The 12505-nt window shown below is 55.1% G+C and overlaps 2 protein-coding genes across 5 annotated transcripts in view; one reads left to right on the top strand and one right to left on the bottom strand.

Moving 5' to 3' along the window:
• The window catches only part of NSG1 (neuronal vesicle trafficking associated 1), a 32306-nt gene extending 29364 nt beyond the window's left edge, over nt 1–2942 (top strand). For both annotated transcript variants that reach the window (XM_033856843.2, XM_033856842.2), the window contains one exon: nt 1110–2942. In XM_033856843.2, coding sequence (XP_033712734.1) covers nt 1110–1310 — 201 coding nt within the window. In that variant the 3' untranslated portion in view covers nt 1311–2942. The remainder of the gene's footprint in view (nt 1–1109) is intronic.
• Nucleotides 1644–12505, bottom strand: part of STX18 (syntaxin 18) — a 120918-nt gene continuing 110056 nt past the window's right edge. For all 3 annotated transcript variants that reach the window (XM_019928514.3, XM_073805042.1, XM_033856841.2), the window contains 4 exons: nt 8587–8645; nt 7036–7105; nt 4582–4662; nt 1644–3889 (listed from right to left, as the gene is read on the bottom strand). In XM_019928514.3, coding sequence (XP_019784073.2) covers nt 3794–3889; nt 4582–4662; nt 7036–7105; nt 8587–8645 — 306 coding nt within the window. In that variant the 3' untranslated portion in view covers nt 1644–3793. The remainder of the gene's footprint in view (nt 3890–4581; nt 4663–7035; nt 7106–8586; nt 8646–12505) is intronic.

Here is a 12505-nt window from a genome sequence, read left to right as displayed (position 1 = left end):
TCTCTCATTAAAGCTGCAGCTGGCAGGCAGTGGGGCTCCCTGAGGTCCTCCTAGAGCCCCGATTCTGTCGTGTTGCGCTGCCGGCCCCCAGGGTGTTGTCCCTCTCCAGGCAGGTTAGTCCAGGCGATCAAAGCCGCTGAGAAGGGAGCGGTGGAGGGCAGGAGCCCCTCACAGCCCGTTGGCCAGAAGTTAGCCCCATGGCTTCTACTGGCTGCCGGGAGGGCTGAGAAGCGTGTCACGAGCTGGGCCCCATGCGCCTGCCTGCCACTGGGAGAAGGGCGGGGGGAGGCAGAATGCAGCCCGCGACCCCTTCCTCAGGGCCTGGCGAGCGACATGTGGAGACGGGGTGGGTGGCGGCTTAGCTCGGCTGCTGGATGGACAAGGGAAGGCAGCCTGACTTTTGGGGGGCCCTAGACCCCCGGTGAGCAGACGAGAGCTAGGGACTAACCTCCCCACCCCCGGGTTCCACAGGCTGTAGGGAAGTGCCTCTCCCTTAGCGGACAGCTGCCCCCCGAGAGCCCCCCACCCTCACATGCCCTCATGGGGTCCTCGTGGCTTCCTAGGCTCTCTGGATCTCCAGGTCACACAGCTCCCTACCAGGCCCTTGTAGGTGGTGTGTCCTGACCCCCCGACCCTTGCCTTCTCCCCAGCATTTGTGTCCTGCGGCTCTGCACCCTCTGCTCCGGCCGCGGGCCTCTCTTCAGCCTGTGTCCCTGTCCTCCTGCCCCGAGGACCGGCTCCTTTGGGTCAAGTGCCCCCACCCCCTGCTCCCAGGAGCCTTTCTGACTCCCTTCCTTCACTGTTTGAATATGTTGCTTCTGGTGGACATGTCAAAAGTTCCATTGTCTTCTAGGGGATTTAAAATCAATGGCCACGAGTGTAAGATCTTTAAAGAAGCAGGAAGGCCCGCTGTGTAAGTCCCGTCGCCACGGCCTTGTACAGACGTCCATCCCGTTACCATGCAATCAGTGTCAGGCAGTCAGCTCATCTCTGAGTTTCCTCCAAGCCCAGGGAGGTGCTCAGTGACCACGGGTTGGGTGCTACCTGGAGACTCACGGGCCTCCCTCCTGCATCGGTGCGTGCGTCTCAGGGGGCGGCGTGTCTTTCAGAACACCCAGTGCATCCCAGAAGGCTTGGAGAGCTACTATGCGGAGCAAGACTCCAACGCCCGGGAGAAATTTTACACCGTCATCAACCACTACAACCTGGCCAAGCAGAGCATCACCCGCTCGGTGTCGCCGTGGATGTCAGTTCTGTCCGAAGAGAAGCTCTCAGAGCAGGAGACGGAGGCTGCTGAGAAATCCGCTTAGCGAGATGGGCAGGTTCCTTACAGTGTCGCTGGAAGGTAACGAAGGGACTCTGAGGGAGATTTCATTAGATAGAATTACTGGTAATTTAGAGGCTACTCATGTATGGTGCCACTGCTTCTGTTTGCTAATGCTGCTCTGCGAATACAGCTTGCTGCAGACCATGGGCTAAAATCAAGGGCATATCAGCGCTGCTAAAAGCTCTGACACCACTTGCCATGGTAAAGAATCTTAATTTAGCAACTTTACTGGGATTTATTGGATGCTGTCAAAAAATAAATTTACACTGGATATGCAAGGGGTTCAGACTTCAGATAAATGATGCATTTTGTGGGATTGTTTTTTTTTTTTAAAACCACCTTGCCGTTTGCAGACCTTACACCATAGCCATATCTAGAGTGATCCCTTGCTTTGCTAAGAGCAAGCTGTACTGCACGTTTCTTCCCCCCTCCCGCCAATGGCAATAGTGCCAGTGGTCAAGATGCACCATAGTGAGCGTCAGAGGGAAGGAAGGAAAGATGCCATCAGGTCGCAGTTGTGCCCTCGCCTGCCCCGTGCTCACTTCTGAGTGCGCAGGCGCTGTGGCAGGTCGGCTCGGGCAGGGGTCACTGCTGCAGGCAGAAGGCTGCCTCTTGGTACAGAGGGCGCCCGCTGGGCAGGGGAGCCGTGTTTCCCTCAGTGCATGTGGACTGGGTCAGAGCATGTGAGGTGGGGACTCTGGGAAGAGGGGACCCTGGGCCACAGGCTGCAGAACCCGTCTCCCTGTAGCTAGTCTGTCTGCTCTGTGATGGGCTGAGTAGGAATGAAACCTACCGGCCCTTTTGTTCACATCTATTATGAATAAGTTTGCACCGACAGCTGTATTAGCTACTTAGTTTTAAAACAATTAGCTGGGTGAGAAAAGTGAAAGTGTAATTGCTGGTAAGCCAAGGCTACTTTAATTTTTATTTTGTGGGACAGATGTAACTCCTTTGATGTAAGAAGCAGGCAGGAAAGGCTGGGAGGGGGGCTGGCGTCGCACCTTGCAAGTCCAGTTATGACATTTTCATTCACAATCTTTGTAAGACAATTATGTTTCATCCTGAATCTTGACATTAAAGTATATGTTTACAAAATTGCCAGTTAGATAAACTAAGTGTGTAAGATGATTAAATAGAAAAAAAGACGTTCATGGACATTTTCTTCCATGTTATTTAAATGTGTTGTTTCTGGTGGACATGTCAAAAGTTTCACTGTTTTTTTAGATCAAAAATAAATGACAAATAGTGCAAGATCTGTTGCGAACAAGCATGGTGGTCATGGCCAACTCCATTACTGTTTCCTGAAATGTGCTTCCAAAACATACAGTATATTTTATCACCAAGGGTGTTTGGAAACAACGACCATGACCTCGGAGCAGTGGGTGGGCGTAGAGTCATGGACGTTGTGAAGCTGTGCCGACGCATAAGAGCAATAACCGCGTGCCAGAACTTCTGTGGAGACAGCGTCTATCAGCAGATTCCAGCCCGTGTCAATGCAGTGTCAAGGCAGCCCTATTTGTATTTTCTAGGAGACATGTATTTTATTGACTGTAAGCTCATTCACATGTAACTTTTGACATTTTCCCTCTGTGCAAATAAAGAACACAGGATCCCCGTGGTGCTCCCCGGACTGTCTGTGCAGAGCCCTCGAACCCACACCCTGGGGGCCCATGCGCACCGGGCGCTTTCTGCACAGATGTGGCCGCAGATGCCTTGTGCCTGAGTACAAGCAGGCGTTCCTGATCCCTGGGGCTCTGGGGGGTGGAGAGGCCCAAGTCCTCCTCTGGACGAAGCTCCGTGGGCCCCAGTGGCCGCAAGTTGGGCCTTCCCCACCCCCTGCCCACCCATCAGGAGAGTGTTGGGGGCAGCATTTCTGAGGGGAGCCAGGCCCCGTCCGCACACTTCTTCCCAGGCAGGAGGCAGGTGGGCACGCACTGACTTTCTAACCTTGGACCCACCAACAATACATTAAATGGCTGTAGTTGTATGCACTAGACTCCCAGGGCGAAGGTGACATCTTCTCTACCGCGCGATGAGTCTGTGTATCAGTTGGCTGAGGCAGACAGGAAGCCCAGGAAACAATCCATCATGTGCTGTGAGAAGCTACTGGCCAGTGCTCTTCCTGCTGCCACCGGGAGGGAAAGGCCGGCGCCGCCTCCAAGCCTGAGACGTCTGTGGAGCAGGAGGCCCGCGTGGCTCCTGCAGAGGAGGCGGCTCCCCGCTCCCCGGGGCGGCCCCATCAGGTGCAGGAATAATCACCCCCGGTTCCTTCCCTCTGGCCGCAGGCTTGTGACGCAGACCACGTTTAGTTGTGTTGTTTTCTTTTTCAGCTACTACATGGGCTTAAAACCACAAGTCGGGTGTCCCTTTTGTGAGTACATATCTCCGTGCCCCCTCCCCACCGATGGCTCCAACGCCAGGGACCGCGACAGTGCGCCCAGCGCGTCGTCTGCCGGGTGTGGCCGCCTAGCTGTCGTACCAGTCGAGGAAGAGCAGGGAGAAGGAGCACATCACCAGGAAGAAGAGCACCCACACGCGGAAGCCAGCGTTGTTCTTGATGGCCTGGGGGGCGGGGCACAGGGGTTAGGCTGGAAAGGCTCTCAACTGCCTCGTGCGTCTGCACATGCTCTCCCTGCGGGGCTCTGACTGTGTGGACTGCTCAACCCTATGCTTACCTTGCACAGACGCCTTAATTATTAAGCAAAACCAAAAAGTGGGTTTAAAGTCTGTTAGACAAATGGGCTGCATCTCCCTCTCTGGTTAGTCATCACGTGGAGATCATGCACAATTCTCCCAGGAAAAATGGCTCACGTCCACCCCAGGGTTAAACCCACACAGACAGGACGAGAGCGTGTGTCCACTACCCTGACGTGTGCTTCCTAGTAGTGCGATGGCAGTGGTGGTCCAAGAACGGTCCCATGTCAACCCAAACCTGAGGACTGGACTCAGAAAATAAAGTCCACTCAACAGAGTCTACTGTGGTGGCCCTGTGAACAGCAACCAGGGCTCTGGGTCCTTGGAGGGGTCCCACAAGCCTCTCCTGTGGGGCCCAGCCCGGACTTAGGGAGGGAGCCCTGCACGCCAGCTGGCTCCTCTGCAGGGCAGTGAGTGGGGTCCTGGGCTTGGCAGGGTGGAACGGGCCCATCCAGCGCAGTCCTGAGACCAGCCCTGTGCACGTGGCCCAGACAGGGTGGACACTACTGCCTGAACTCAGCGCCCCTCCAAATCAGACACGGTGCCCCGAGAGTACCCACCTCTCTGATGTCTTCATTGCCCTCCTTGATATTCTCAGTTGCTCCTACTACTAATTGGTGAATACTGTCAATCTCAGCTTCCTGTCGGGGAAGAGAACAGCAGATAAATACAACTGCCACCTCCTTCGCCGAGCGTATGTCACCATAGTAACAGTAGCTGCCACTTACTAAGTGCTGGGGCTTTACACACCATGAACCCACGGGTCCTCATAGCACCTGACAGGTAGGCAACACTCTCATTTACAAGAGGGAAACTTAATTACAGCATAGAGAAACCCAAAGTCACACAGCACCCAAGCTGCAGGACTGGGACTGGACCCGGTGCCTGTGCTCCCTCCACCCCGGCTGGCGCCTTCCTCCACTCGCTGGACAGGAAGAGTTCAGTCGCAGAGTGGCCACCACGTGCCAGGGGCTCCAAAGCACACGTGGCTCGAAAACATACGTGCTAGCTTCAAAATGGCACTTTGTATGCCACCATTTTCCCTCTCAAAAAAAAAGCTAAAACTTAAACATCAAAATGGTATGCAGGATGTTTGCAAAAGTTTTACTCCAAATGCTGGGAAAGCTTAAACATGGGATCCTGGGCTTACACAGGAGTGGCTGGCTAATCGCCCACCATTGCACCCCTGCACCGGCTGCGAACCACACTGAGGTCTGAGGAGCAGGCCTATCTCTCCCTCTAGGCGGTGGGGAGGGAATACAGACGAGTGTGGGTTTTAGGGAAACCTGACTGATACAGGACCGCAGAGAGGAAATCGACCTTCAGCCGTCCGATTCCCAGCAGTGAATGCCACATAGTCTAAGGACCTGAGGGCCAAGGACTGCTTTGCTCCAAGATCTCGCTTTTTTTTTAGAGAATCTCCAAGTGGGAGCTGGCTGACCACGGCCACTGTTCCCATGAGAGGATGGGTAAGAACCACCGTGCAACGTAGATGAGGAAGCCCAGACAGACTCAGCTCTTCTCAGGTCTTAGAAACCCCGAGGGAGCCAGGCAGGGCTCAGCCTGTGCTCTGCAAATCCCTCCCAGGTCGAGGCCCAGAGCCCTGGGGGTGACACAGGGTGGGGCCCTGAGTGGCTCTCTGCCACCTCCTGGGGCACATGTCCAGAACCCCGGGACTGCTGCTTCCTAACCGAGAACCAGCCCCCAACTGAGAATCAAATGTGAAGGGCAATCAGTGCTCCTCAGTGGCTGGGCTGAGTGTAGGAGCAGAAGAAATGGTCGTGAAAAGTAAGGGCTTTTAGTGCACTTGGGCCCCAGGACCTCAGAGTACTTTGCTGCATGTAAGCAGCCCTGCTGTAGTGAAGGCCCCTGGCCCGTGGCTCTGGCTGCGCTAGTGAACAGTGCATTACCCAGGTCTGCCACAGCCGTGCCCACAAACAACGGCTCCTGGTTCCAGGACTGAGAGCCTGAGGGGGCCCGGATCCCATTCGCCACCCCTGAGAGTGACGCAGGTGACCTCAGCCCCGCTTTGCTGAGGGGGAAAGAGCTCATGTCACATTACACGTGACGGGGAACCGGGTGGGGGCCGTCTGTCTGACTCCACCTGGGCTCTGAGCTCCTCCCGCCATGCCGAGCTGCCTCTAAGGACAAGTGGGTGCTCTGAGGGGGAGACATCTGACTGAGCTGTTTTCTGTGTCCGGAGGCTGAACTGATGGCCATCAGGCTTCCAAGTGAAGGCTTAGCAGATACATATTAGAATGGTTCCTGCAACACGCTAGTGAAAAGGGCACCTCCTGTGAACCACCTTGTGTACCCAACGTGCAATGATCTGACTGGTGTGTGGTTTAGGGGGCATCCTGTAAGTGGAGTATCTTTAGCCAAGCAGCCCAGTCTAATAACACAGTGAAGAAAAATAATTTTGTCTTTCAAACTCTTCCAGTCTGTGGATACTAAAAACAACAGGGAGAATTTATCAGGTGTCTGAAAATTTTGCCAGTTAGTGGCTGCTGGAAGAATTTCAGAACTGTAGGCAGGTAGGAATGACATGAAAATCCATGTATGAGGACAGTCACATTTCCTGTGAGGACGGGACACCTGAGGTGGCGGGGACCCGGCATTTGAGAGGGCCAAGTCTGAGCTTGTCACACCACTGGCTGAAAAGCTGCTACTCATGCACCTTGCTGGGTGCTTTCCATGGGGTATTCTCGGAGCCTTACGACAACCATGCAAGGGCCACTCTATTTTACAGATGAAAAACCTGTAGTTCAGAGAGGCTCCCCAGCTTCCCAGAGGACATCCAGAACCCAAACCTAGCCGCCTCCCTCCCCCACGTGCTCCGCTGCACAGGGCTGGGGCGTGTGGGGAGCTGCCCCGGACTGCAGAGGCTGCTCCCGGGGAAGGGGAGGCTCTGGGCACACAGCTGCAGAGGCCCAACGACCTCAGAAGAAATGTCCCGAGTTCTTAGTGTATCCCCATTTTAAGCTAAATCTTAAAACCACTATATTTTTTCTTACTTGTTGTAAAACCTTCTCTGTGAATATCTCTTGGAGTCTGGAAATTTCAACCACTTTCCCTTCGATTTGCCTTCATAAAAAAAACAGATTACACATTAACTATTAGTACTTGGTGATCTTAACAGCAGCATCACACATTTCTAAAGAAGCTGTCTCTTCTAAGTGAAGGCATGAGAGAGGGAGGGGACACCGCGTCAGGCTCAGGGAAGGAGAACACGGGCAGAGGAAGATTCACTCTCCTAACTGGCTCCCCTTTAACATCCCTCAGCTTACTGGGGCATACTGGACTGTTTGGAAACCCACCCCGCCCCCCTGGATAGGCTGGCTCCGGGGCCCAGCCTCCTGAGCCAGTGCCCGGGCCAGGGGCACGCAGCTGCGCTCAGTCACACAAAGTAAAGTCTCCTTTAATGCCGAGCCCTGTCTTAGCAACACCGTGACACATGGGGGGGATTCAAAAGAAAACTTCAGAATGTGTTGTCACCCAACTTTGTTACCTCTCAGCAGGTTAGGGGGAAGAGTGCATTCACCGCTCAACCCAACTTTGAAAGGAAACCTGATTCTGGCTGAAAACATCCCACGCTGGGATATCAGCAACAAAGTGTGCGGGCTTCTCCCCGTTTCATGGGCGGCGAGGGTGACCCTGGGGCGGGCCGGGAGGTGCACGTCTAGAGGCTGAGCTGACAGCTGCTTTAGCACAGGCAGCGGCTGAGCTCCAGCCCAGGAGGAAGCGGAAATGTTCGATGGGGAGATGATCCCTAGTTGTGTCGCTCGGGCCTTGAGTCCCCCTAGACCAGGTGAGGGAAGGAGAGGAGACTTGGGAGAAGAGTAAGGAGGGGTGAGGGTGGGGAGAGCGCCGTCTCTGAGGAAGGACTGGGAGACGTGATTGTGAAGCCAGAGACGGGGAAGAGCCGGGGGCAGCGATCAGAGGGAAACACCTGCACTCAGTCTCCAGGGCTGCGCAAGTGTAAGGTCAGGATGCATCTTCTTTCGGGAAGTGACCACGGTGCAACAAGAGTTCCGGCGCATCCTTTCAGAATGCTCCCGGCATTCCCAGGGCAAGAGGCCTGAGTGCCTTCACCGGAGGGCTGCTAACCACACCTGTGTGGGCCACGGCCACGGGCCTTCTGCGTGGCTGATCGCTCTGGTGAGGGAGCAGCCGGACCCCAGTGGAGCCACCTGCAGGGCTTCCCTCTGTCAGCCGTCCCTCAAGAGGTCTCCCTTTCATCTTGGAGTAATTAAGTGTAACTAGCCCCCACGTGGCAGTGGTCATGATGTTTGGTGTCATCTGCCATCAGGAGCCGATCCTCTTGGATGGGGCAGCAGCACCTGGGAGCCTCGTGGCAGCCCGTGGGGTTATCTCACAGGCCCACAGGTCGAGGGGAGTCAGTGAATTCAGGCAGTCTCCTTGACCCCCTAAGTGGCGGGAGGGGCGCGACATTTGGCCCAAGGGCCACATGTGATGCCTGGGCACCAGAGTAAATTAATAAAGTTCCTAGTTTTGGGGAAAGTTGTAAACTAGGCCATCGGCTCACAAAGGAACCACACACATACCTCACTTCGTCAAACAGGCTGTTCATTTCACCAATCAGGCGCTGATTTTCTTGTTCGAACTGTAAGGAAACAAACACGTTAAGGATGAGGACAAACTGACTAGAGTCTCAAAGCACCACAGCCAAAGGCAAGTGTCGAGCAAGGCGTGTCTGTGCGGAAACCTTTGATCCGCCCTCTAAGAATCACTGCGGAGCCCCTCTTTCCAGCATGGATCGTGGCGGCATTGCTGGAAGACCCTGAGTGTTCGTGTGAGGATAGCCACCCGTAGGGAGAAAATGAAACCCCGCAGTGCAGCGGGGCTGCCTGTGGCTGGACTTTCCATCTCACTCATTTGAACCGCATGCACGCAAGCCGACTCTGACTGGGAGCGCGGAGGCCTGTGGGTCAGCCCCGTTAGGCTGGCCGCCCTGCTCTCCCCTGGGCCCTCACGACCTCCTGACATCGTCCTCTTTAAATGGAGCAGTGAGGTTGCGCGGCCGTGCTGAATCAGGGTAGTGGCAGGACCGCACTGGGACTCAGTCTGATCGCAGAGCCTGGCCTTGGCCAGTCGCCACAACAGGGACACAGGCCCGGGAGCTGGAGAAGCTGCACTCCCGGTGCTTGGGATGGCACCAGGCTTTGGGGCTCAGTCTGGGTAACGATGCCACCCCAGCACCCGGGGAGCTCATCAGAGCTGAGCTAACTGCAGGGTGGACAGCTGCTCTCCCAGCCATCCTGCCAGCTCGATACTGGTCAAACGCGAGGACGGCGCGCATCTGAAGCGCCGCCATGGTGTGGGACCAGGAGGAGCTTGTCGTCCACGATGATGACTCAGGCCTCACACGTCCACTCCTCCGTCTCTTCCCCGACGGGTCCCACGTGTTCCCAGCTCACGTGCCACCTTCTCCATGATACTGTCCTGGGCCTTGGAGCTCAAGGTTATTTCTCATTTTTCTAACCGTGGCCTGGTATCTTCTCAAAATCCCTTAGAATATTAGCCATTTTCTGCCTTGTACTGAGTTGTGCGTGTCTCAAACTGTCTGCACGACTATGAGCCGCTCAGGTGGGAAACGTATTGGACCCACACACATTGGAAAAGGCCGCTGTCCACACGCAGGGGCTTGGTCCACCAGGGAGGGGGGCTGTGCTCTCATCTCCGCACCTGCCCGCGCAGCAACCTTGTTACAGCCGCCGGCCCCTCCGCACCCCTTACCTCCGCCTTGCTCACTCCCGCGCCCCGTCACTCAGGGAGGCTTCCTCTAGCGGGGCCTCCTCAACGTCAAGTCCTTTTCCTCTCCCTCCAGCCCCTCTGCGAGGCTCTCGGCTGGCAACCTCCCTTCCTACTCTGCCAGTTTTACTTGGCACACTTGCCGTATTCGTTCCTTCCCTGCTATCTAAGTTCTGCCCTCATCTCTCATAGTCTGCAGTCTGCCCTCCATCCCGTCAGTCACATGCCGGCCCTGCCCCTGCACCCTGCAGATCAGGTCTGACGCCAGGTGCACGAGCCGGCCACGCCCCAGGCCTCTCCGAGGGCATCTCCTGCCATCCCCTGCCTCATCTCTGCACAGGCTAGCCCTCAGCCTAAGGTGGATTCATCCTCTGGCTGGGGAACTCCAACGGGTCCCTAGAAACCCAGCATAGGCACCTTCTTAGTCATCAGACGCAGCAGGGCAGGTTTCGTCATGTTCCACCATCCCCCTCTCTTTAAAGCTTCTCTGCTCTCGCCTCCATCACTGCACTCCCACGCTTGTTTGGGGTCTGGCTCCCCTCCTGGGCGGGGTGGTCTTTCTCCTCTGGACCCCGAGCCCAGCACAGGGCCCGAAACACGACAGGGCGTGGGTTCCCAGCACCAGCTGCTCATCAAAGCACAGAGGCCTCTACTCCACCCCAGGCCACCTCAGAGGCCGGGGTTGGCGAGGCTCCAGGAGGCCGGAGCGGTGGGGAGCCTCCTGCTGGGCCGGGGCAACCAGCAGGCTGCCTTGCTGGCCGCTGCCAGGGCACTGCCACGGCCCTTCTAATTATGTGTCAAAAAAGCTATTTAAGGGAATAAAAGCATCACTTTTGAGTCTGAAAGAATCAGCTCTGTTAACTGTCAACAGTTACTTAAGAGTCTGATATATATGAAAAAATACAATTACTTCGGCATGTGGGCGCTAATCTGACTAATTCTCTCAGGTACTTTACTCAGGTTTTGGGGGTGGGGTGGCAGGGGGCATTTTCTCTGAATTTTTCTAACAATAATATGGCCCCACCCTTTTAAATCTACAGCCCTTTCATGCTTTTAAACTGTTCCTAAACAAAATTAACTAGGGGTTTGAGGTGGTTTATTACTGGAAATGGTCCTTGGGAACAAAGCTTTCTGTTTGTTTCCTCCCCAATTTAAGGGCACCTGGCTTTCTTTTAAGCCTCTTGGTAATTGTTACTTTTTTTCTTTTGGTTGGTAATTGCTACTTCTGAAGGGCTCCTGTTAGCAGGGTCAGGAGTGGGATCAGATTCTGGCTCTGACTTCCTTCCAACCCATGGGTTCTTGATGCCACCTGAGAAACTCCCCATTCCGGGAGGAAGTGAGAGAAACAAATGCCTCAAGGGATCAAGCAGTGGTAAGGGCTGAGGAGAGAGGTTTGCCGCACCACATCTATGGAGAGCAGCCTCCATTCAGGGGTTGGGAGTAACAATGACACTGCATTTAACAACCCAACAAAACCTGTTTCCCACAGGGAGCCATTTAACGAGATCTGGCCACGCTCTGGTAGGTTAGGCGGCGGCCAGGATGCTGACTGCATTCACTCGCACAGGCTGCAGGGAGGTTTCCGAGACTGTCTGGGCAGCAAACCTGTACACCTCACCTCTCATCCGCCGAGTAAGGCAGGGAGCCACCAAATGCCAGGCTGCGGGGCGAGGTAGGGGCTATGCCAGGGGCTTTGATGGCCCAGTTCCTGTGGCCTCACGGGAACTTCCTGGGTGACCCTGCCCCAGTCACTGGCCTTCTGTGTGGCCTGTCAGTTTCTCTTTGTGAACAGATGTGGTTGGTTATTCTTATCCTTTCCCGCCTGATCCTAAGGGTGAGGAGGGACAGCTCCTTTACCTTCTAAGCTGTATGCCCTTGGGCAGGTAACTTAACCTGTCTGTGTCTCTGCCTCCATCACTAAACTGGGGATAATTGTAGTACTCAGTAGGGTCCTTAGGAGGAAGATATGTGCTAATCCGTGGAAGCTGCTTACCAACTTCACCTCCATAAACGTTAACTACTGTTATTTAATCTCTTCAGGAGTAGATCCTGGATATGCAAAATGAGTCATTAAATGCTTTGACGGCCCCTTCCCCCTCCCTTGTTTCAAATTCTAGAGGGCCACTACTGGTCTCCTACCCTCTCAGGCCTGAGAAGCACAGGCGCACAGAGCTCCCTGGGGCTCACTGGCAGCCCGCACGGGCAGGGGCTTCACAAGGTGCAGTGCTGAATGCAGCCTCAGCTCCACGATCAGCACCAAGGGCAGGGGACCTACAGGCCCTGGGATGACACACCTGCCATGTCCTCCATCTCCATGAGTCCCGGAAAAGGGAGACGAGAGGCCCGGATGATGGAGGAGGTGGGCAGGCAGGGCCCGGCAAGCATGACGGCAGCCAGCCTGTCCTTCTGCGCCACTGCACTCTACACTGTTTAGGTCTCACAGCAACACACAGTGTTTTCCCTCAGTGCAGACCCCCAACAGCAGTGGTAGGCATCATGGTTAAGAGTCTAGGACTTGGGGGCCCAGCAACAGTCCCTACCACATGGGGCAGCATAAATTAATAAATGCTCAAGCGCTCATACGGTACTGGGCTGAGACGGTTACATGCATGTCAGGCAGTATCATTTAACTGCTTTATTCCATTCGGAAGTAAGTCAGACTTTCAAGTAGGGCCCCCCAAAAGGGTTTATAATCTGGTTTAAAGTATACAG

This window comes from Tursiops truncatus, chromosome 5 (assembly GCF_011762595.2).
Source record: "Tursiops truncatus isolate mTurTru1 chromosome 5, mTurTru1.mat.Y, whole genome shotgun sequence".
Taxonomy (NCBI): domain Eukaryota; kingdom Metazoa; phylum Chordata; class Mammalia; order Artiodactyla; family Delphinidae; genus Tursiops; species Tursiops truncatus.
This window is presented reverse-complemented; position numbering and strand designations above follow the sequence as displayed.